Raw genomic sequence first — 25,422 nt, 5'->3', positions numbered from 1 at the left:
GCCACCCATCTCAGCAGTAATGATTCTATGGTGTCAAATAAGACCTAGAATCACACAGAATCACAGAATGGCAGGTGTTGGAAGGGGCGTCCAGAGCTCATTTAGTCCACCCCCACGGCTAGAAAACCTGGTATTCCTTGTCATCTAATTCCAGGACACACAAACCTGTGTCTCCTCCTCTGTTGGTGCTTCTGCTGCGTTCTCAACTCCTGTCGTACCGGCTTGGCTCGGAGGCACATAACCATTTGCCTGGAAGAGGAAATAAAGCTTTCACCAACAGCATATCTTTGTGTGTCCAAAGGGAAATGAGCTTGATAGTTCAGCATAACTGTGAACCCTGCCCACTGGAAGGACCAACGGCAGCACAAGGTAAAAGCCAGGCACACTCCCAGAAGGTATTTCCTGTGCAGCACTTCAAAAACAAATACACAAGCAAAACTTTTTGAAACTGAAGTGCAGCATCTGACCCTTTAAAGCCCCACTTTATTTAAACCCTGACAGAGGACTCATACAGTAAGATCCCATGTGATGTTCTTGTGAGGCTGGATCAGGAGGAGACCAAATTTATACACGTGTGTATATTTACATGCAATCCGTCACCGAGTGTTGCAGTGTGACATGGTGTGATATCACAGCTCTGACGGCACATCGGCTACCAGTACAGGGCTCTGTATAAGACTCCTCTGTAACACAGCCCACAGCCTGCAGGTCATCCTCAAAGTAACCACACAGAAACACCCTTTCAGGTGGGTTCTGGACTGGACAAATAGGAGATACTAAGAGAAGGACCAGCGAAGGCAAAGTTGGAGAATGAAGGGGCAGTTGCTTTGAGCACCTAATAAAATGAAAGGAACTGCAGTATAATTCTAGCTGACTTCCCCTCAGCAGCCATCAGTCCCCTCTGTGGTTTCCCTGCTGACAAAGCAGACTGTAATGTTACCATCCTACTGATCTAAGTGGTGTCTTGTTAATATTTACAAAGGAAAATAACAACAATAATGATGAAAGAGCCTGAACTGTAGCAGGATGTCATGCAAGTCGAGACAAGAAGCTGAAATGTATCACAGGGGCAGTAAGGGAAGACAAAGAGCTGAATTTGCTGGTAAAAATTGGAATGGCAATATCCAGAAAACCAGAGAATGAAAAGGCGTTTTAATGACCTGCGAAAAATGTCCTCCCAGGAAAACTCTTCCTTTGTACTAGATAGATCTGCTGAGGAAACAGAAGGTACATACGCTTTCACAGTTCTGGTCCACAGGGAACTAAATACACCTATTAACTTTGTAACAGGACTAGGAGCAGATGTCAAAAACTGAGTAAACTTCCCGTATCAGATAGCAGAAAGACAAACAAAGCAGAGTTAATAAAAAATAATTAAGCTCAAATGCCCCTGACAAGGTCTGTCAGAACTGCAGGGTTCATCGTAAACTGAAGACTTAACAACAGACTCAGATTTTGTGTTCTATTGATCAGCATGCAGAAGACACCAAAAACCTCACCTATCTCACAGTCATCTTTCTCATCAGTTTCAGTTCCAAAATTGCTTTAAACTGTGCTTGCTGTCATGCCCGTGGACTACAGAACAATAACACCCATTTCACCTAACAACTACATACAATTGTCAGAAAGTTGTCAACATCAACGCACAAGATAGATCTGTGCACCCGCACAGACATCAAGTACCAAGGAACCAGTCACAGCAGTATCTAGTGGTAATGGCAAGCGTGGACCAGAGCACCAGAGCAAACGCATCTCAAAACAGCAATGCTGTTCTCAGAATGGACGTTCAATATATTCAGCACCACCCACCAAATTAAATTCCACTAGCATAGAAAGGGAACCCCACATCAGAGCTGGTGACAGCAAGTTACAGTTTTACACAGCAAGGCAGTGTAAAATAAGTCTTCTTACTTTCCTAATAATTCTATAAGAAAAAGTGTGAGGTCCTCCCTTCAAAACCTGAGAAGAACATGTATAAAATGCAACTAAAGTATTTTGTCATCTGTTCTAAACAGAAGCCCTCCTTGCTTTTTAAGCAGGCATCTTTAATGTAAAACTTCTTTTGGCACGTTATCTGTTTGGAAAACCTCATGCAACATATTAGTAGTTAATCCAAAATTAGAGATGAATGAGTTTGCAAAAGATGCTTCTGGCTAGAGATTGTACCTGTTGATGTTCCTGAGCTAGTGAACTTGAGATGGGATCTGCAGACACGGGAGACGCATCATGTGAGGTAGAAGATGCTGTGCTGGTTGGTGGGAGAATCACAAAGTCTTGCTGTCCAGAGGCACTAGTAGTAAATGGATTTGTTCTTATCTGATCTTCCTGGGTAATGACAGGCTGCTGGCCAAGAATCAGAAATACCAGGTCCTCCTTTTCACGACACAACTCTGTGGAAATCTCCCGGAGTGCCAAATAGTCTCGCAGATCCTTCACCTTCATCTTTATCAACTCTTCCCGCTGAAAAGCTGTGGCTCGGAAACGCTGGCATAGATGGCAGAGAAGGGGACCACCTTCAGGCTGGTTTGAGCAGGACGTACAAAAATTCTTCTTACAGTCCAAGCAGATGTGCTGGTAAAGAGAAGGGAACAGAGTCAAACCAATGCACCATGACCTGCAACAGAGGTGCACACTGACCGCAGGCAGTGCTCCCCTACCGTCTGGGAGCCAAAGTAAGTAGCAGCATAAATTAAAAGTTAAAAAATTAAAAGTCAAAGCATATTCAAAACCTTCTAATTTGTGAAAAAGTGCCAAGTATGTTTCTCGTGTTCCTAGATGAGGAAAAGGATTGATCCCGTGAGCAGATCACTGGATCCCTCACAGTTCCTAGAAAACCACTAGTTACACTCCATTTACCCAGAGTGAAATATTCTATTCTTGGACAATTCTCTCAAACGACAGGAGTTCTCTGCACCTCATTCTGGACCTGTTCATCCAGTTTAAGCCACAGATGAGATCAGGAGGTATCTATGAGGCAGCAGACTTTCAAGTAAATTACAGCTTGTTGTGCATTGCTTTATAACAAAGTGAAATACTGCTCTGTACATTAAGGAAGCTCTAGCATTGGAGGGAACTACTTAAAAACATTTCTCTATTTAATAAATTTAATACTTGCTATGAGTGACCTCCCTCCCCCCCTTTATTTTTCCCCTCCAATTTGCTGCAATCACTAAATGAATCTTTTTTTCACCATAAGAGGAAAAGGGAACAGCAAGGCTTACAGTGTCTGACAGACATAAAAGAATTCAGCATTTATTTATGCAACAAAAATAGCCAGCTTATTTTGAAAATAATATGTACACTGTGTGCCAGTCAGGTGCTAGACAGAAAGTGTTGGAAGTTTTGGAAATATTAGGCCCCAGATGATTAAAAACTTCACAGATTAAATTCTGCTGTTTAATGTTTATATTTTATACTGTTCTGGTCTCGTCACTCAGGGCTCAGTTTTCAGAAGTTCCAAGCACTCACAGTCCGTGTTGACTTCTGCAGAAACTTGACTGTTCAACACTTAGGAAAGTCAAATTCTACATTTTCCAATAGGAACAGCAGCAGAACAGCCACATTATGTGAGTTTTAAAAAGTCCTGAGGGAAGAAAGAACTGGTTTCAGTGCTGGTTAAACATGCTACTAATTCAGTGTCTCGGAGAAGACAAGCATCTCTATGAAATCCTGAATCCTGACCCTCCAGAGCTACGCAAGGAAAAATACACATGCAGAGTTGGAGAAGTAACAAGTACAAACTCCGAGACAAAAAACCTGTTTCATGAATTACTTCTAGTAATTCACATTTCTAACTTCACAGTTCAAAGAAAGCAGATTTCTCATGTTTTAAAAGGTGTAAATATGCTACTTGCTTACATTGCTCCTTCTGATCTCCTTTACAGCCTAGCAGCCCCCTCACCCCACACATCCTCTTACAATTATAACCAACAGACTTCTCATTTAGACCCTGTAATAGACTTATAATGACAGTTAGTGGAAAGAATCCCAATTGCCTAATTCCCTAAGCATTTTAAAACATGAGCATTTCTACCATAGAGAGAATCTCTGGTCATGCAAACCTGAAACCTCATCTCAAAAAATGTTTTGGGGGCCTGCCAGATAAAAGTGACTTTCATCAACCACAAATCAAGACAGGAAGGGCAATTTCCACACATCATCAAGTTTTGAGACGTTTTCCTTAACTGAGTCATTATAAAAAAACATTAGTATGTAACTGACTTTTTTTTGTCCCTATGATTGCAGGACCAATCCAGTTTCTCGGGGACTACTGGTTGTAAGTGTCTAGAGCAGGGGAACAAACGCTCCACCAAAGGCAGAGTAATGGAAAACAACCCCGTTGATAGCACTTTCCCTCTCTTGGTCACCCGTCTCTGACAGGGGAGCTGTGGGAAGAAGGGAGAAGAAAAAAAAAAAAAAAACCAAACAACCCTGCTTTACTCTGGCAGGGGAAGCCTCCCCCATGCTCTGCAGACTGCCAAACCAGCTCCAAGGAGAACCAGTGCGTGGCCAAGGACCAGCCAGAAACCACCTACTTGAGTACTTACACGTTTAGGTATCACGTAAGCGAGCACAGTTACAAGGGCTGCGTTACCCAAGATGTTTTTTGCAAGCAATTAAGAGTAATAACATGAGTCTGCCTTAGTTACCAAATTATACATTTCAGAAGTCAAAACAAAACCAGGCATGTCTCTGGCTTATCGGTTCACCACTAGGATTGATCTTCAGAGAAAAAAAAAATTCCCCAGCCTGTATCTGAGCATCAAGTATTTAAACATGCACAAGAAGCTGTTTGCCACATCTCCCTTTAAGCAGCTTTTCCAGCTCTGATCTATTTGCCTGAACTCTGACTGAAAGGGCAATGATTGAAGACTCTTCAGAACTATTAGTTTGAAATGTTGGTGTAAATGAAATCGTATTACTAAAAAGTCAGGCCACTTCTGAGTGATGCTTACTAACTGGCAGCACTATCACAGGATGGTCAAACAGAAGTGAAATCCTTTAAATCAGAAGCCCAGCCGGAATGGAAGCTGTTCCTGGTTGGTTGCCCTAACGGCTAGTCTCCCAGAGATACCAGGATGGGGCTTTGATACACTTGGCTCTTCTCTCTAAGCAGGATAAAATGAAGAAATGCCAGCATTCAAACTTTCACTACGGCTACTGTTGTTCAGGGGTTTTTTTTAATCTTACACTTTAGCTTGCCAGGAGCTTTTTCTGTAAGTATGCAAAGAAAAGCATCTTCCTGAAAATGTCAGCCAATTTAAGGCACTGAAATCAGAAAATGGGGGAGGAAGGAATAACAACCTGACATACCCACCAAGAATGCCTGCCATAGCTTTCTACCAGCAGAGAGGGAAATTAAGAATGCTTGTTTTAAATTTTAAAGATTTTGTGGCATCAATTTGCAACAGAAAACCAAGATCAAAGAAGTCATCCAAGAGAAGGAAAACACCAAAAAACCTCAAGATATTTTTGCTACCATGATGAAATTTTACATCCTTTAAATATGCTCCAACAGTGAAAAGCATCTTATAAATACATGCTCCAATCAAACCTCCCCTAGCCTAACCCATTTTCTGATTTCAGTGCCTTAAATTGGCTGACATTTTCAGGAAGATGCTTTTACGAAAATTAAAATACAATTATGATAAAAGATCAAGTACCTAAGATACCATCGTTCTGACTTTTTTTGGGGGAGAGGGCGATGATGTTGGTCAGTTGGTTGGTTGTTTTTAAAAGCAATCTAGGTTATCTTTATGGTGGAAGGAATTAATTTTTATCTATTGTATTTTAGTATAAACGTTAACTGGACACTAGAGTTCAAAGGTACTGCCTCTCTTGGGACAAAATGCAGAGTTATCGGTGCTCTGGTTACAGCAAAGTGAGATTTCATACACCTCTTGGGCCATATCAACAGAAGTAAAGAATTAACATGGCTTACAAACATGTCAATGTTTTGCAAGTTACGTGCTCAGTTCTTTATCTCAAATTCTCTTCTGGAGATCAAGGACTGATGGACGATCTAGCAGACCTTCCTGCAGAGGTTTAAGCTTTGCCAGCTATAGCCATCCTGCTCAAGTCAGTCCCAGATTACTGCTCAGTAGTTGTGGTGACAGAAGGAAGGTGGAAGGAAGGTTTAGGAGCTCCCCTTCACGATACAGGATATAAACCTCAAACTCATTTTCATTGATAGCCTGCACTGAATGGGAGCAGCCGAGACACAAGGACACATTGTACTGTGCTGCCCCAGTTGCACTGACAGCCAACTCCAGCAGAAAAACAGGGAAGTCTGCTGGGAGCAGAAATGGCTTAAATTGCTTTAGCAGATCCTCTATGATTTGCACACCAGAGCTTTACCTAGCCCCGATCCATCAGTATGTTTTCACATATCTGGAACTGTACTGATGACTCTCGTACATGAAACTGCTTTAAAGACAGCTTCAATTAGAGCATATGTTTTATAAGATACCAGGAAAAACGCGATGACGGTTCTAGCACTGCTACTGTAAAATCCACACTTCACTGCATGAACTGTTTTCTTTTCGAGAGCAGAATCTTCTACATCCACTATTTGCTACTGTGCAGAAGAGTAGGCCCTGGATTCAGAACAATTCCTTCCACAAGTGTTTGCAAAGATGCATCACATTAATGAGGACATCGTTAAAGGCAACACTATCTGGAGTCATGTGCAGTGACTGCATCATTCCCGCCCGACCCAGAACCTGCCTGCTACCAAGAAAAAGCCTAAGCATACTTACATACCCAAAATATATTAACATATATATCCAACCCCCAACATATATTACCAAAATTTAAATTTGTAGTGATTTCTGGAGCAATAACACTTCTCAGTGCAAAAATGCATAAACATCCCTTTTCTTCTGTGAGTAGAAAGAAACAGCTCTGCCAAGACTTACCATTTCTCAGATCTGTGCCAGCATACATGAATAAAAAGGTGCAAGAAAGACCAATTTATTAATTTCCCCATCTAATTTCTGTAGCCAAAATTCACTGTAATTTTTAAGCTCTCACATTATTAAGTTCAGTAACATGCTATACACAAGACAGTTCTTAAGCCACAGAGCTTGGACTCTGAACAACTTTCCTCACTAGAACATTTTTCAAGCAGCATTATAGGAACCACCCTGCCCAAATAAAGTCCCAGACCAGGTTTGCTGTCTAATTAAAAATCTTGTGGCAACAATTATTTTGGTATCTGTATGCTCACAAATGAAGTTTACAAAAAAGAAAAAATAGATTTGGGGTTGGTTTTTTTTTTTTGGCACCGAGCTTCAGCAATTGAACACACACCCTCAATAAACTTGGATGGCTTTTCGGTTTGAGCAACAATAGTTTGGAAAAGAGATATGTAGCTCTTCCTTTATAGAAAGCACAAACAGATTACTAAATTTCTTGCCACAACTTTTTTTTTTTTTTTTTTAAAGGACATTAGTGGTTTTCAATAACAAATTTGAAAACTCATGTGCCGGTTAATGCTCCTTTAAATGATTTTAAGCAGTTTGGCTTTCTTCTTTCAGTGCCTGGGAAAGCCAAGTCTACTGAAGGTTAACGACTGCATTTCCAGTCATATTTAACTACGTCTGCTAATTGCAAAAGAATGACTAAAGACACGGAAGCAAAGGCAAACTGTCTTTTCCCATATGGTATATCCTCAAATGAGAGGCCTCTCGTGCACCCATTTCTCTTCAAATTGGTTTTCTGTAATTAAATGAAAGTCAGATGGAATGTTGCAGTCCAACTGAACACTCCCAGAGAAGACGTTTGCGACTCACCTTCCTAGAGGAGCTGTCGAAGTGCACCCCGCAGGCTTTGCAGCTCTGTTCAGAGGCAGTGGGAGACGGGTAGGAGCTGTACCCAGGGTTGGAATAGGCTTGGGCTCTGGCTCCCTGCTGCGGCTGCGGCTGCATCTCTTCGGGTGAGCCATCCAAACAAAACCAATTACAACAGCTTGCCCACATAGTAACTGAAAGTGGGAAAGATACACATTAGCAATGACACGGGAAACATCCATCAGCTAAAGTGAGAATATAGCATAAAATGCATATTTACATTTCCCACCAGCAATTCATTTTTGACAGCGTGTTTGTTAATTTTTGATCTTTCCTCTAACTTGGAAGCACATGCAAAACCCACACACCCAGCATGGTACGCCTTTGGTGAGAAAGGACAAATAAAGTTCAGGATAGTTATTATTGGAATTTCATAGAGTTGAGAGATTACAGCAAACATAAGTTAAATGTCATGTTTCAGTTGGCTGTACAGGACTCCAAGATCAAGTTTGCTCTAACAGGCTGTCTCCATTCCATGTAAGCCGTAATACACTGACTTTGTTTTTTTTGTGCACTGGGAAAAGCAAACAGAAGCTCAAATTATGTCTCATACATTATTAAAATAAAATCAGCAGCAAGATCGCAGATGGCTGTTCTTCAATTTTATTCTAAATCCCTCTACAGATTTACAGCTAACAAATCTAAAGAGACAAAATAAAAGACAAGGACAGCGGAGCCACCGATTTAACATACGCCAGTTCTCAACTGAATTTGCAGCATTACAAGGCTAAATCATCACATAGTAAGTAAACGTCAAGAACTTAAGAAAAATCAAATATTAGCTTCTGGTAACTTGGGAAAACAATTGCATCTGAGACACATAATCGCTTGGTTTGGATTTTTTTTGCAAGCCAAATAATGAGATAGATATATGCACTTACCTAAAATCCTAACAGTCCAATACAAAACGCACAGTTTGGGAGTCTTCTAAGACCACCCATGCATAAGTATTCCAGAAACACACTGCTATAAACTTGCTTTTGGGAGTTTACAAAGAAATCTAAATTCATCTGGGCATTCAGTTTCTAGAGCACACACCATGTGTCATCACTTACTGGTAAACAGAATACAAATTGCCGCCTCTGCATTTCTACATTCATGCTGTAGCTCCTGGACCGTGTTTCTTTCACATCTTAAAAATCAGGTCCATCGCTGATAGCATTGGACTCGTCAATTTTATAAACTTCTGGAAGTAAAACACCTCTCAGCTCCAACAGCCAATTCATTTCTTTTGCCTTGGTAAGTATTGCCACTGAGAACTCCAGATTCCCAGGGGAAAGGGGCTGGTGTGAGTCCTAAAGGTTATTTGGTACAATATACTAACATACTGTTCTGTTGATTTTTTTTTTTTTTTTTTTTTAAAAAAAAAACAAAACTGTGTTAAGTCTTCTGGGTTGGTGTACTTGAATTGGGAAGCTTTTGCAGTTTGGTGCTGTTCCAGTATCTGTAGCTTTAGTGGCATCTTTAATCCTTTCAAAATCTAGCTGAATTTGGCTCATCAGAGTTACCGCTGTCACTGCAGTGGACGTATGCCTTTCAAAATCCACAATGGTGAGCTTACCAATGAGCCCTACCCTGCAAGGCTCAGCAGATTTTAATGTTGAAGAGAAAATCTACAAATTCATGACAGCTAAACAATTCTTAGTGTAACTGATGTGCACGATGCTGTAGTGTGAATTGAACTTAGACTGGCAAATAGATCCCTAACAGGATAGTAACAGACAGAAAGGAGCACCAGCTGGCTGCTGGAAGGACAGGGTGTCTGAAGGCATGGCAGAGACACACAGGGCACCAGACTTACTGCAGAGAGCTGTGGTATCAAAGCCATCAAAAGCTGATTCTGTCAAACACTGAAAATCCCAATGCTAGAGCAGCACCGATATGTTCTCCATCCCCTACAATCCTCTCACCCAGTGCTGACATAAAATTTTGGAGGTGCCTTGACCATCCTTCCTCCCACATCGTTTGGAGCTATTCGCAGACGTAACCAGCAAGCTTCGAAGAGCAAACTACCCTGGCAGGAACCTGTGTCCCTCGCACAGAAAACGCTCGGGATGGTCACCACACAGCAAAACAAGATCCTTTAGGCCACCACCACCTTTGATTCCTGTTACATCCCTGTGTACAAAACCTGGTGTCAGAAGATAATAAGCTTAAACACAGTTATTATTTATAAGCATAAACAAGGATCAATGAAAAACAGTACGAGTTCTTACCGACACACAATACCTGAAAGCATTAATGGCGTAACTGTGTGTCTTAGCCTAACGATGAGTTTCACATCCAACAGTACTCAGCCTGTACAAGCAGGGGTAATTATCACTTAATAAATACATGGAGAGAAGCATTCCATGGATAGAAATAACGTATCATCCATTTGTATTAGCTCTGCTCTGCAATCAAAACACATACTTTAAAAGAAACAATGACTTTTTCTTTCTGTGCATTCATTTCCAAGCTATCAGTCCCACTCAGAAGCTAACACATCCTTTCTATTGCAAAAATACTGAATCTGTTTTTTAAACTATGCTGTTTGGAGGTTTAATTTGTTCCTCGGAACTGCAAATCTAAACAACACGAAAGCTGCACAGCCAAACAAATATTTGCAACCTCCAGAGCAGTGGAAAACTCCATCTGTAGTTAGGTTCCCTTCCTGTTTCAAGGACCCCTGCAATCTGAAGGCCACCCACGATAACAGAATACACAAATGCTACTGCCTGCCCCAAAAATCTTTGTTAGAGCCCACTAATTCACTCTGGAACATTGCAACATGTCAAACATTGGGAAGAAAAACAAAAGGAAGCGCACAAACCAGGGTAAAATAAGACAGAACTCAGCATTCAGCTGGAGTTGTAGTTTTGTGTAATTGCCAGGAAATGAAAAGATTGACAAAAGGCTCAGATGTTGCTTTAGAAGAACCTTAATCCTGCTCAACTAGAAAAGCATGGAAGGGAAACGTCCATAAACAAACAATAACCAGGGCTGTCCTCTGATCTGCAAGGCTTTTTCAAAGATACCTCCCATCTTTAAGAGAAAGGAGCACATGGAAACATGACAGCCAGTCATACAACTCAGGCATGCTACTCCAGCCGGTACCAGCGGATGTAAGGTTTTAATTATTTAAGGACCTCTACATGTAGGTGTAAGTTTAAGTTAAGGCTTCTCTACATGCAGCATTTACATTGACAAAGATGCTTCACTGAAAACCGCTTTGTGCTGATGGTTGATAGCCACACAGTAACGGGCAGCTCTCACTTCACTGTCAGCATTTCGGGAGGCGAGTGGGTTCCTGCCGAGCACGTACTTTGCACCGTGAGCAGACATCCCACATTTCCTTTGTGCCACTGTCAGCTCTTACGCAAAGCAGGATTCTCCTCCAGGCACATCAAGAGATACCTGCCAGCCAGCAACCATCATCTCTCAACACGGCGTACGGGTTGGGGACAGCACCCATGCGATGCCGCAGCCTGCTCCAGCTGCGGCTTAGACCGCTCCAAATGCAAGGGAAGGAGCTCACAAACCTTTCCACCTCTGCCCACGCAGTGGCCATCATGCTCTGCACCTCAGTCAAACATTGCCCCAACTAATTTTGTAGGTATCTGCTACCATTTCCAAATTCCCAGGAGACCACAATGGCTGAAAAGCAAGAATTACACTGTTGATACCTGGAACGCGCAGCAGATGCTCCATGGGAACTTAAAATGCTGCCACCAGTTAGGCAAAGCTTTGCTAACTGGCAGCTCTACTACCAAGCAGATAAGACTGAGCCCTAAGATGCTAAAATGCCTCTGTATCTGCCTACAGCTGCTCTAAAACAAGGCATGCCAGTAAGGATCCACAGCTGCTTCAAGGGGGATTTCTCCTTTGTTCTGTACAGCATCAGTTTTAGACCTGAGGAAATAAGCACTACCAGTGGGAGAGGACAGGTAATGGCAAGGAGAATTTCACAGTGAAATTTCAGGACGGCAATTTCCTAGATGTCTCCACAATGTTTCCTACAGCTTAATTATTCCTGGTCAACACCATTCAGAAACTGATAATTTCCATAAGCAATGCTTTGACAGACAGGTTTGGTACATCTGTTGGTACAGATGTGACAGTTTGAGCATCATAACTAGAAAGCACTGCCCTGCGTAAAGCCCATCAGTACTTTGCAAATGAATGGCTGTTCTGCATGCAGGGAGCTCCCCAATTACGCTGAAGCAACAAATGAATGCCCAGCCACAAAATTTACCAGCAGAAAGAGCTACTTCTTTGTTGTGCTCCAGTAAACACTTACAGTAACCTCACTAGTATTAACATGTTGGTTTGGAAAAGTTAACACCACCACAGATTTCAGGAATTCTCAAGCAACTTCTTGAATAAAAGATGGTGACCTCCTGGCATGACTAACGTTACAGGCATTACTGATATCCGCAGGCTTTGTTACTCTTGAACGTGATGCTCATACTGGCCAACGGGAGCCACAGAAAATAACTGTTTTAACTAGGCAGCCAAGGATGTTTTGGGGAAAGTGAAATCTATATGGCAGGCACTCAACAGATGCCTTCTGGCAGCCAAAAAGTACCTACCCTAAATCCTAACTGCATGTTGTGCATGTTTGCAAGAGCAAAGGGAGAAGGAGCTTCACCATGGGTGGAGATGCAAGATTAAACATTCTGTCCTGTACCTGCAAACACATCCACCCACATGGCCATCATCACACTGGGCTTGTTTTTGGGGAAGGGGATTGTTTTACCTTTTTTCTTGAGATTCTTTAAGAAAAAGCCAGAAGAAATCCAATAAATACTGGACGAGGCAGGGAGTCGCTTGCCATGGTCTGTGGGCAAAGCAGTGCTAGCACACCAGCACGCTCTGACAGACTGCCTTTTTTTTTTTTTCAGTATGAAGCTGTAAATGCTGTGACTCTCTTCACTGCTTTTAAACAGAAGAGTGAAATTCATTTCACCTCCTGTTCATTAACATGTTCTATATATCACCAGGAGTTTTGTATAAATTTGCAACCGTCATTTAATTCCAGAGGAAATACCAGTGATGTCAAAGTTTTCCTCCCATACACTGTTAAAGACAGTATTCGTAACGCAAGCCTGGATTTTTATACTTTCCATCTTCACTAAAAAAAAAGTGCTTGAACTCAGGTTCTCACTATATATGCAATATTAATGCCATAAACTTGCTAGCTGGAGTATCAGAGTTCACTGTCTACATACAAGATTTATTACACATGCTTTGTGGATTTCTATCAAAGGGTAGGCTTTGGCTGTATAGGAAAACTGCTTTACATTTGAATATAAAATTTCCCTTTATTTTCCTAAGAGCACAAATAATAAGGGACTAGAATAAGTGCAAGGAACATCCCTCAGAATCACTGAGCTTTCAGCTCTGTGTAACAAAGCTCTGGAAGACTGTGTCTGGCTTCCTTCCGTGACTGCTCAGGAATTTGGGGGCTGGAATGCAGCAGCACCAACAAGACACTTGAGTTAAGGGATCAAAAGGAACTGAGCTCCCACGGGCAGCTTTATTTTGCTCCCACTGGAGGAGACACCACAGCAACAAGTACTCCTCCTCCTCCTGAGAGGCCTTCAACCACCAGGGCTGACGACCCTTGAGGCTACTGCGAACAGAGAAGGGTGCCAAAAGGGAGGGAGGTGCAAGACAAACAGCAGCTTTGCTAGGGCATGGCTTTAATGTTTGCTCACTAGCTCTATCAGCTGCCCTCAAACCTCGTAATTTAGAGGAAGACTGTTCACCACAAGGAGCTGCTTTCCTATTAGCTCCCTGAACCATCAAACTCCTCTTCCCATCTCATTCCTCAGAGGCCATCCTCCTCAACTACCTGCTTACTACCTTGCAGAACCCCGCAAACGATCCCAAACTCTCCTCTTCTGCTTCTCAGCAGTTTCCAGGAGACCACTGCGGAGCATGTCGGTCTTCTCTCTCCACCTTCCCCTCACTCTTTGCCAAACACCAGGTAACTGCCAAACTGCAGAATCCAGTAAGGTCTCTGTGCTTCAGGTATAGATGCTATACAACAACGCATATCCAACCTGTTACACATTTCAAGGCAACACACCAAGACTGGAATTAACGTTATTCACAAAAGCAGTAGTTTCTGCCATTTCTAGTAGCTTGAAGATCACTGAAATCTATTCAGGAAGCCAGAACGGGCTTTAAAATAAAGCCAGCGTGGCTTTAAAATACTCATGTCTTGCAAAGCATGTTTGAAATTATTATTTTTGCATTATTATTCCATGCTGTATCCACTGCAAAATTCATCAGATCCCACTTTCATGATTGCTGTTTTGCAATGATTTAAGTATGTAATGAGTTAACCATCTTGGTGCCTCATTAATAGCAGTTGCTCATTGTTATGATTTACTTTTTTTTTTTTTTCCCTTCAGTAAACCTGCACTGGTGAGAAATGCCTTGCTAAAATTAGTTCCACTAATAACTTACCACTTACAAACTGAATTCACCGCTTGTTTGGTCAAAAATCAGTATTTACTTGATAACAGAGCTACAGAATAATCTACTCAAATGACAGTTATGCATGAAGTATTATTTTTATCAGCCTGTGTCACAGGCACACAGACCTGAATTATGATAAATGGGAGCAACCGTATGTTGGGACAGGTGGAAAAGTCAGCAAATTAGCCACTCGGAGGAGGCACAAGAGAAGGAGGCAGGTTGCCAGTCTGAGCATGACATTTGCAGAGGTGGTGTCTTAACCAGTACAAAGCATAAGGAAATGAAGAGTGGGGACCAGCCCTAGCTGCCTGTCACAAAGTGTGTAAATCTACTTCACTATACACAACAATTGGTTTGACACATTAGATTTTTACCTAGGGATAGAAAAAAAATATATATTTACAACTAAAGTTTACATGTACCTAACAGCATGCACATCTTGCAAAAATATGTAAATAAATATCAGCACAGCTAGAAACATGAGTGTTCAGAGGGAAGAGAGACTAAAATTTTGGTATGGAGGGAGGAGACATTTTTCCATTTTGTTCTGCGCCTTCAAAATACCTGGAGACATTTCACATCCCTAATCATCCAAGTATGCAATACCAATAATCTTTACAAAGACAAATACACAATTGCTCACCAGTCGGATCAGCAACTTTGATGTCAGTCTAAAATTTTTCAGGTGAGGAACTGGCCAGCTACAAAGGCAGAGGACAGAGCTTCAAGTCAATCTGCACCAAGCATAGTCAGAACTGGGAGTCCAGGTTAGTTTCTGGGGCGTCTTGGTCAGGCTTCTGTGCATCCAAGAGTGCCTATGCTGCCGGGCACATCAGGGCTCACAGTTGCACTTGAATGGCATTTCATGCTCACATCCACTGGCTGCTTTCGACGGCCAGGGCACGCTGATACTGGCACCCCATGCCCATACACTGTCTAGACCTTCCCCGTTGGATGTGGACAGTACACAGCTGGTAGTTCAGCTTGCGCCTTCTGGTAATCCATCTTCAGACCCTCTTTAATACAGCATGACACAGATGCATCTGCGCTTCTCCACCCCGGAGATGCCTTCAGAAGCCTCTCCGTGTGGGCGCCAGGCATCTGCGAAGGCAGGAGACACAGCACATCCCAACGCGTCCAGCCAGAAGCCAAGATCAAGGAGCGTGGCACACAACTGGATTCAACCCCCGATGAGGTGAGCTGCTTCTCCGAGCAAGCGAGCCCAAAGGAAGAGAATTTGGCTGCACACCAGCATTTTAATCAAGGAAGTGACATCCATTTACCACACAGCAGAAAGTAAACAGCGTAGCCCGTTGGGGCAGGGTGCAAAGCAGCACAGGAAAAAGCTGGAACGGGGCCACAGTAGTTCAGCACAGAGACGGCCACGCACAACTTCAATGAAATGCTATCGCCTTAAATTATTGCTGATTCTGAGAGAAGTACCAAAGTAATTTCCTAGTTATATGGTACAGAGGAAATCATCATGCAGACAAAGATCTTTTTATACTGCTATAACCTGCTTACAGTGGAGTAAATCATTTGCAAGGTAAGCCCTTAGAAAATTTGCTTAAGAGAGGAAAATTAAGAATTAGATTCTCAAATACATGAAAAAACTCAGTGGGTATTCTAAGAACGCTTTGTAGCTTTATCAGCGCTTATCAGCGTGTTATAAGTTATTTGCAAGCTTACTCTCAGTAACGCTTGCTGATGTTCTGTTTGTCCGAAGATTTACAGATCTTCAGTGAAAGCACCTTTGCCCATCACCAAATCCCACCAATACTGTTACAAGCACAAAGGATCTAAGCTTCAAGAACCTCTTTGAACTTGGAGAGCTGCAGTTTTCATTTTTAAATTGAGAAAATGGTTTTGGAAAGCTGTGTGACTTAGAGAGCATTGCACTGGAAGCTAATTCCAAAGGCAGAAACAGAAACCCTCTCACTTGAGTCCCAGCCTTGCACCTGAATTGCAAACTCAACACTTGCCCACTTTCTCTCTCTGTTGTAGCACAAGTAAAACCAAATGATTTTTCCAAATTTCAACATGAGAAGCTTGGAAATCCCATTTTGTTTTAAAAGGAACCGGGTACCTAGGGTGTGTATTATTTCAATATAAACTGTTTATTTTAACTCAAAATTGCACTTTATATATTGAAAAATATTTAGATAAAAAGTTCTTCTTGCTATTAACTGTAATTAGGTCTCTAGACATCTGCCAAGATGGAAATTCAACAACAGCCTTTTTCCTTTATAAGTCAGTGACATTCTTCCAGCAAGTTAACCCAAACCAAAGTGATTAACAAAATCACATGACTAGTTTTAGAAAATTATTTATCTTAGCCAGTCTATCTTAATTCCTTAGTCCCATACCTCTTCCCAAGTAATGTGCTATGACCTCAGATAGACCATGTCTCTTCCACTCTCCTGCTGTGCTGAAAGAGAGTTAAAAAATCCAATGCACTCCTTCACACTAGTATGGTATTCACCAGCAAGACAAAATTAAGTCAGCTGTAATATATAGCACAAACCAAGTCAGAGAAGAAAGAAAACTTTGGAGAAGTAAGATTCCAGACTACTCCATTTTGTTACCATTCCACCCTCCTAGCATCCTGCATGGGTGTACGTGTGTGTCTATCTTTATCCCACGCACAAAAGTGGCAGTAAGAGTGGAAGCTGTCAAAACTTTAGCAATGAGGAGTCCAGGAATCCTAGACTATCACGTACCGTTTCAATCAGTCCTTTTCATTACAGAGAAAAAGGTCGATGCTCACTTGCGTGCCGATTTTTTTTTTTCTCTGTTCATTCACATCATCACAAGTCTTCCTTGGAATTAGTTTCAGCCAGCTGTTTTTTTTTTCAAGCAGTGGGTAGCTGCAAAAATTCTACTTGCAATATGTAGCAATAAATTGCTAAATGAAAACCTGAAAATTGAAATAACTGTGTAGCTTCCTTAACCAGCTCTATTCAAGGGAGGTAATCATTCCATCCTCTCCAGAATTCATCTCAAAACCCACCTAGACCACTCTTCTGTGACAGCCACGTGGCAATAGCTCAGGGAGGTTAGCTGGATCCAGGCCCACCTGAAAGCCAGAAATGGTCTCCAAAGGCACAATATAATCTCTTCAGGGAGTCTTCCTTCTCATAACGCTACTAATACCTTGCTCTCTTGGCAAATTTTACATTGCCCAGAACAGAAAGTTAGTCAAACTAAGTTTCTGCTGTGCTGCAAAAGACCGGTATGAACTAAATGACTTCAGCATTCAGGTATTACAAACAAGCAGGGGCAATTCCACGATTTAACCAGGGAGATCAGGGAAACAGCTTTGAATCACCTCAGCTTTCACCATGGAAGAAGGTAACTACTGTTGGATGGCTTTAATGATACTCTTCTAAATGGGGGGAACACAGGGACCTGGAGAATAAAAGGGAAGGGAAAGGATGTCAAGTTGTATTTTCATCGTATCACTGAAGTTCCCACTTCAGATAAAAAGAGATCATTCATATTTCCATTGAAATCCTTGGCCCAAGAGGCCTACGATGAGAGCTGCACATCTTATTTCATTGTGACAGGAGGTTTCTCTCCAACTGGATAAATTACATATTCATCAACAGTTCATCTTTGGAATGAAGCACAAGCGTATGGGAGCAGTCAAACAGAGGAGAAAGAGAGGCATTATCCCAGACACAGCTCCTCCAGCCTATAAAACCCCTTACCCCCAATCTACAGAGGCAGGGTAGGGACGCAGGAGGTATCTCACCACAAATTGCAGCTGTGTGCACAGAAACTCCCTATCCCACCTGGTGTACAAAGATTCAGAGAGATGAAGCACTCTAAAGCAGCTGTTCCCAAACCACAGACAGTTAGAAGCACAGTCTTAAGCCTTGCAGTGTTATTCATCCAACAGCTGAGCTGGGGTTGGAGGTGGCACAGTATCAGCAGTCAGAATTACATTAAGTTTGTCTGAAATTGGGATTGCAGTTGGTACTAATGCTCTAAAGACTCCATGCTATCGCTGTCTCTCAGACACCCAGGATCAAGAGTGTTTGCTGCTAAGCTGTAACACCAGTTGGAAATCCTGTAAATTACTTTTCACGCCAAGCTTCAGGGTGGGTCCCCCACCCCACCCCTGTTTCAGAAGATGATGGTAGAAAAATCAGCCTAAACTCCATGGAATTCATACACATGGAAAAGTGCACGTTCAGATCGATGATGCTGCAGTAAAATTGCATGCCACAGAGATTTGTGCAGACTGGTAGGCAACCTCTAACCTATTTAACTGTAGCCTGAAAAAGATCATTGTTATTTGGCTAGACTGAAAAAGATCTGAATGGATATAATTGAGGCACATCATAACAAGTACAAACACTGCAGACTCATTTCTTAGCTATGCCTATTCCAAATTAATCTCGATTCAAATCCAAACTAGGTGCTGAAATAGAATGAAACGCAACTGCGGATCATCTCCTTTGGTAGACATGTACAAAGACCAGCACGTAAGTCACATCTGAAATGTTGTGGACAGCTCTGTTCTCCTAGACTGCAGAAATACTTACGAGTTTGTCAGCAGTTAAAGAAAGATCCAGGATGTTAAATACAGCACTGAAAAGCAACAAACCTGAATGCTAGTTTTGTTACTGAGACAACAAAAGATACCGGAATAAAAAAGTCAGTTTATTTATGGCTTAGGCACCTTAACTGTGGACGAGGAAAAATACCCCACCCTCGTTTGAAGTAAGTTAGTACAGGTGAAAGCTTGAGAAAGAGTTTGAAGTTGCACTCTTAAAGCATTTCCATAAATATTAACTACTATTTTTGTGCCGATCTCCATTTAGCACTGAAGGGTTTGAAATTTAAAACTGCTTACATGCAGCCCTGGATAAGAGCCTGAAAACTGAGGGAAACTTCAAGCCTTGCCATCCAGCGTCTGTGGGTAGGACTAGTGTGAACTATTTGTAACATTCATGGGACAGATGTGAAAGAGTCCATTTCCAACCACCTAGAGGGTTTGTTTCTAGGGCAGAACGATTCTAAACTGGTTGCTTTACCACCGCCCTTGTCCAATTGCCATGCCTCTCCTCTTCTTCCAGCCTCAATCTCTGCAGAACATTAAGGACTAGTAACCCCAAAACGATGCAGACTGAGATCCAGGCTTTATTCAACCTGAAACATCGACAAACCCACCAACCAACTTGTCCTGTATTTTTGGTTACTGAGTTGAAGGGTAACATCCCCAGAGACTGGTGAGGATGCTAGGTAAGAAAGCTTCCAACAGCCTTTAAGGACCAGCATCTTGTGGATCCCCTACCTTGGTCACAAAGAGGAAATTTCCCATATATGGCCCAAGCCGACAAGCAGACCAGGGTCACATTGCAGGTCACAGCTTTTGGCAAGCCCAAACATTCAGAAATCATGACTCAGTGCTTCAGAAATCACTGGGGTTTATAAACAAATAAATCTATTTAATTTTGGTTTTTTAATTTGCCTTGGGTTTGTTGGGGATTTTTTTTTTCCCCTCAACCTTCGTAGTACACAGGCACCATCACATTTTAATTTTGCTTCTCTGTAACTGGGAAGAGCACTTTTTTTCCACTCTGGGTTTTTTTCCTTTGTAAAATGGCAGATAAGGTTTTCATATTAGACTAAATCCTGGTGTTGGGGCATTAAGAAAAATAAACGCATACCAACTATCATGGAAGTTGGGAACAAATACTACGCTGTCCTGTACTTTCACACAGCCCTTTAACAACAAAGAACACTTATTTTTTTAAATAAAACCTCACAACATCTTCCCATCTGTTCTCAGATCCCAAACAAATAAGAACTTAACTGGCATTTCAGCACAAGCAGGCACGACTTCTGCTGCTAAGCAGCTCCCTGCGACACCACCTCTTCCACCCATAACCCGATAACATCAATTCACTTTCTTCTGAGTCCTACTTTTCTCAGTTCAATAGTTCAGCAGAAACTGCCCCATTTTTTATTTCACTCATAAAATCACATACCCCTTATTCCTATTTTAAAAAAAGGCCTGAAGTTCAACAAATTTCATTGGGTAATTACTTTCAGATTAGTAAAGGGATAAATTAACATAGGACAATTGGGGCTGAGGATTTTTGGTTTTGGTTTCTAGCTCTGTTACGGACACTCTGTTCATCTGGGCCATTTCAATGCTCTGTGCCTCAGTTTCCCATACATCAAATACAGATAATACCTCAGCAGGCAATGGAATCAAGTTAATACTTCATTTCTTCAAAGCAGTACTGTATTCATAATGGAATTAAATACTTTCAGAAAACTATCACAGCCCACAGAAGTAAGGCACTTCTGGGAAGAAATGCTTATGGTGAACGACCTCCCCGCACTTTTGCAGAGCATCCTAACAATTTAACGTAAGAACAAAACACATAAATATTAAAAAAAAAGGATAATACAAGATGATTTGGGTTTCACCCAAGTGTGAAAGACAGTGCAAGTCCAGTTAGTTTGTTGGTCTTTTTTGTTGGCGTTTGTTTTTTTGAACTCTTTACCAGTTCACACTGAAAATTATGGTTACATACAAAATAAAATATTGCTCAAAAAGTTTGTTTTTACTTAAAGGGGTATTTAACTTTAAAAAGTCTCACTAACAAATGTGGCCTCGTCAAAAAAAAAAAAAAAAACCAAACCAAACCCAAACCCAGACATTCTTGGTACCTGAGACAAGAATAACGTCTGAAGGAGGCATCACGCTATCAAATTGCTGTTTAGAAAAACATCTAGGATTTTAGATTTCAAATCTTTTGTGGATGGTTAAAAATTCCTTTTTATTTAAAGGTTCAGAAGGTTCGATAAATATTTTTAGACTGCTTCCTCCATAATCAGGGATTAAAGCTGATCAGCCAAGTATACAGTAGACAGTGACAGTTTATATCCTTTTCTTCACGCTTGTTTTCATTAGGGGAATTTTTAGGAAATACTACCACGTATTACAGATTTAATATCAAGCTTGCATCTGTTATTCCAGACAGAGCAATAAAAGCCTTAACTTGTATTATTAGAGCCACATCCAGAAGTAAAAAAACAAGCTTAGGCCTCCATTACAGTATCTTACCAAGTTACTTAGGTTTTGAGCAGAACACCACTTGGGAAACACTGACGAAGAGACAGGACTCATTCCAAGAACGATCATCTTACTTCACTTAGACAAAGTAAAGCCTTTCATGAATTAGGCTTGGGTTTGGCCTACATTCTGTTGTATGAAAAGGCTTCATTATATGCAGTTGAACACATTGTTTGAAAATGGGATACAAATGGCATTTAACGCAGCAAAAGGTGAACAAACTAAAATGGTAAAACTGTATCAAACGTGCTATATACACGCTTTGAAAATCTTTAAATAAGTTTTTCACCCACGGAAGGAGTTCAGAGATGGTATCAGCACCACTCACGACTATCAGATAAAACCATTTGCAAATCTAAGGTGTCTCTGAAGGCAGACGTGGGCAGACAAAAAGAAATGCTGCAAGTACTTTGTTTTTAAGTGCGTTACTTTGCTATATACAAGTAGTTATTTACTGGTGCTTTGAATTCCAGCTGCATCCTCTATGCACATTTTGTAGGCATTGCAATTCACTTCTGAAGCTCCAGGAGCAAGCTAAACAACACATCTCAATTCTTTTCAGGAATTTCTTACTTCACTTAGAATGACATTCCTGATTTAGTTATTTCCATTGCAAAATCAGTCTGTGATCTGTCTTCAAGTCAGAGAAGCAAGAAGTATAACAATAGAAATAGAAAGAATAAGTTTGTCAGAAAGAAGGCTGAGGTTTCGGGCTTTATTTTTATTAAATACCTGCATGAACTCCCTCTCGCTTCTCTTCTGCACGAGACAAGATCTTACTCCTCTTAACTGAGAGCCCTTTGCACAGTAAGATGCACAACAACCGACTAGATTTGACTAAGCTGACAAGGAAATACATGCTCATGTGCAACAACTGGTAAGACTTTCAATCCAAGAAAAGCAAGGTATGAATTATGCAAATATCAGCCTCTGACCAGAAGAAACCTGCATTCTGAGCTCTGAGAGCATAAGTCAATCTCTATATAAACACCAGCTTCAATTTCTACTTTTTGGATTTTACAGTCAAAAGGGACTTCAAAATCTACACTTTATTTGGAATCTGAAAAATAAACTGTTTCCAAACTATTTTGTAATGCTTGTGTAACGGCCTCAAGACAGCCAGTAATTTGGACAGCTGTGTGACCAGCCACAGAAGCTGCATTTTAGAAATCGCCCTTCTTTGGAACAATTGAAACTTTCTCCAGGACGAAGTCTGCACACAGAGAGCAGTGTTTCCCTGCAAGCATATAACAGTTTCATTATTGTTTAACTACCAAAAACCAGCTCCAACAATCTATCAAGCTTGACATTTTATCCGTCTCTGCTGCTAGCCCAGAATACAGGGCATATATAGGAAAAGGTTCAAGGATTCAAGTTATTTTGTTAATTTAAAAAGAGAAACATTTCCCTTCTTTTAATGATTAATTTGCTCTGTTTAAAACCTGTTCAGGAAACCATGGGCCTGTTTGTCCTCCGAATTCATCAAATCCAAGTATCTATAATGAAATCTATTCCACCAGATGAATACAAGTTCCATTTTAAGATATCTATAAAACAAATTCAAAGGCAACCCTATAGAGATGGGATTCCTCACTGAAGAGAGCAGCCATACCAGTTGCAGCTCCAGCCCAGCCGTGATTATTGTAACACCAAACTACAGCAGAGTATTAACTTGCTGCTCACCAACTCTCCCATCCTGGGAACGCCACGGCTCTGCATGTTTCCAAATAACTGCGGCTCAGGCAAAGGTGCATGATGCAACCTCATGGAGTATGTCCTCAAGCACAGCATTGGGGAAATTATTCACCCAAGTGATTCTAACAACTCAAAAATAGGCGGGTGAATGAAACGTGGAAGTCATTCACTGATGCCATTGCTTTCTGAGCAAGGTATTTGGGCATCAACAAAAAGCGGCACCACATCAGTTTCAGTCTGGAATTCCACTGGATGCAATATTATGGTTTCTGTCTCATCTGGGGAGCAAGCCAAACCAGTATAAGCTCACGCACACAGTAAGTGGTATCAATTTAATGATGCCACTTGTGACATTACAATTTGAAATTATCCATGTGTATATATAGAATATATAATGCCCAAAGGAACTATCCTTCTGCAGTAGAGGTTACTATGCAACAAGTGACTCCCAAAAGAGAGTATTTCAAATTTGCTTGTTTAAAATCTCACTTCACATCAGTCTAGAGGTTAAACTAAAAGATTCAAAGCATGTCCTGCTTAAATATATTCTTATAAGCATATCCCACAACTTTCTGAATATAAATAAAAAGGTGGCAGCATAAAAAAAGAAAGCAGATGTTAAATTAATATTCTAGTCTACACTGAAATACAATGTGGAAATTCCTATTCCAAGACTACTTGGCAGAGAAACCAGAGGGCATTAGAGAAAGAAGCTTAATTAATATTTTGGAGTAAAGTGAAAACCTCAAGAGCAATTAATGTGAAGAATTCGTTGATTTTACAGACACTCAGAAGAACAAACACTGTCTCAGAAAGCAACAATTCTTTTTAAAGAAAGTCCCTTACGGGAACATAAATTTAAAAAGCCAAAAAACGCTTTCAGAGGGGAGAATAAGCCATCTCTCAGTTCTGAGGAAACCGGCTGAGAAAGAAGGGAGGGACTAATACAAAAATTTGAATTTTTCATCTGACAGTCATACCCTGTTTCTTAACGAAAACTGTGATTTTTCAACCTTGCAATGTTCTTTGAATAACCGACTTCAGAGGGACATACCATCAGGTGGTTAGAAGACTTGGCATGCAGATGAGTTCATTTTCTGACATCAATTTAGCGGTGATGCGATCCTCCCCACCTGTGAAACAGAGATCACACTTATTCATCCCTGCAGAGTGTTCCATGGTCTCTGAATGCCAGTTGGTGCCAGTTCAAAGTACTCATTTCTGGCTCCTTGTAATGACCGTTCCTGGGAAGCGAAGGAAAACAAGCGTGATATGGGAAGACGCAGATAAGTACTATCAAGACTAATGACTGGAGTTACTTTGGGAAGCAGGAGACTGCCTGGGGTTCCACAATGGAAGCAGGCAATCAGGGGAGGGCTGGAGAAACATTTGCACCATGTGAATACACTTAAGCACAGAGCACAAAGCACAGGCAGATAAGTAGCAGCGTCATCGCAGCAGCACAGACCTTACCACAGCATCAACCATAACACTTCCCCAGGAAGGTAGATCAATACTCAAGCATTTAGCCCGCACTGGACTGCTAGCACTATTCAGGTAATTTAAAGCCACGCTATGCTTGTAGTCAGAGCTCAGACTAGAGAGAAGTACCGAGTTCCCTCGGTCAGCAGCAGTTCACAAGCAGCTGTGTGCAAAAAAGGGACATGCACACAAATATACACATCTCACATTATCCTTCTGCCAGCAAAGTGTTTTATTAAGCACCAAGTACTTGTTCAATGTACTTTCTAACTTTTCCTCTTTGGATCAGGCTCTGTATCCCTCAGGAGTGGTCAAAGGTGTTAGAGAAGAGACGCTCTGAGATATCCTACATACATATGAAAATGCACTCTTCCTATAAGGGATGGGAAGGTAGCCTAAAGCCAATTTTTCCTACATGTATTACAGTGAAACCAACACACACTAGATGAGGACAGCATTTTACCTGGCTGGATGTGAGGTCACAAAGCTGCAGTGCTGGGTCAGACATAGAGCCTGTCCAGCTCTACAGCCCTCCTCCAACACAGGGCTAGGCGAGCCAGAGGCAGGCACATAGATATAAGAGCACCACAGCAGATGAATATCTGCTTACACTGTTCCACCATGCAAAAGCTGGTTCAAAGTCTAAAGCGTGAGTTTTTAATAACCCTTCTATATATAGCATTGGAGATGCAACTCAAATCACACTCTAGCCTGAGTGAAGAGTATATAATCTAAGTTGTTACAAACAAACCATGGTACAAACTTTCATAGCAAGTGAAAATTACACAATTTAAAAAAAAAACAAAACAAAACAAAACAACACAAAACCAT

At 41.3% G+C, this 25,422-nt stretch overlaps 1 protein-coding gene across 5 annotated transcripts in view; it reads right to left on the bottom strand.

Annotated features, from left to right (window-relative positions):
• The window catches only part of RFFL (ring finger and FYVE like domain containing E3 ubiquitin protein ligase), a 28,568-nt gene extending 4,236 nt beyond the window's left edge, over positions 1-24,332 (bottom strand). For 2 of the 5 annotated variants that reach the window (XM_035900470.1, XM_035900472.1), the window contains exons 1-4: positions 24,164-24,330; positions 7,794-7,984; positions 2,167-2,571; positions 166-249 (exon numbers count right to left, since the gene is read on the bottom strand). In XM_035900470.1, the coding sequence (XP_035756363.1) occupies positions 166-249; positions 2,167-2,571; positions 7,794-7,979 (675 nt within the window). In that variant the 5' untranslated portion in view covers positions 7,980-7,984; positions 24,164-24,330. Of the gene's footprint in view, positions 1-165; positions 250-2,166; positions 2,572-7,793; positions 7,985-14,961; positions 15,420-24,163 lie in introns of all 5 variants that reach the window. The other 3 variants (XM_035900469.1, XM_035900471.1, XM_009645126.2) reach the window with 3 other exon arrangements.
• Between the last annotated feature and the right edge of the window lie 1,090 nt (positions 24,333-25,422).

Source organism: Egretta garzetta, unplaced genomic scaffold (genome assembly GCF_000687185.1).
Source record: "Egretta garzetta isolate BGI_Z169 unplaced genomic scaffold, ASM68718v1 scaffold108, whole genome shotgun sequence".
Taxonomy (NCBI): domain Eukaryota; kingdom Metazoa; phylum Chordata; class Aves; order Pelecaniformes; family Ardeidae; genus Egretta; species Egretta garzetta.
The sequence above is the reverse complement of the archived record's forward strand: the minus strand, read 5'-3'. Positions and strand labels throughout refer to the sequence as shown.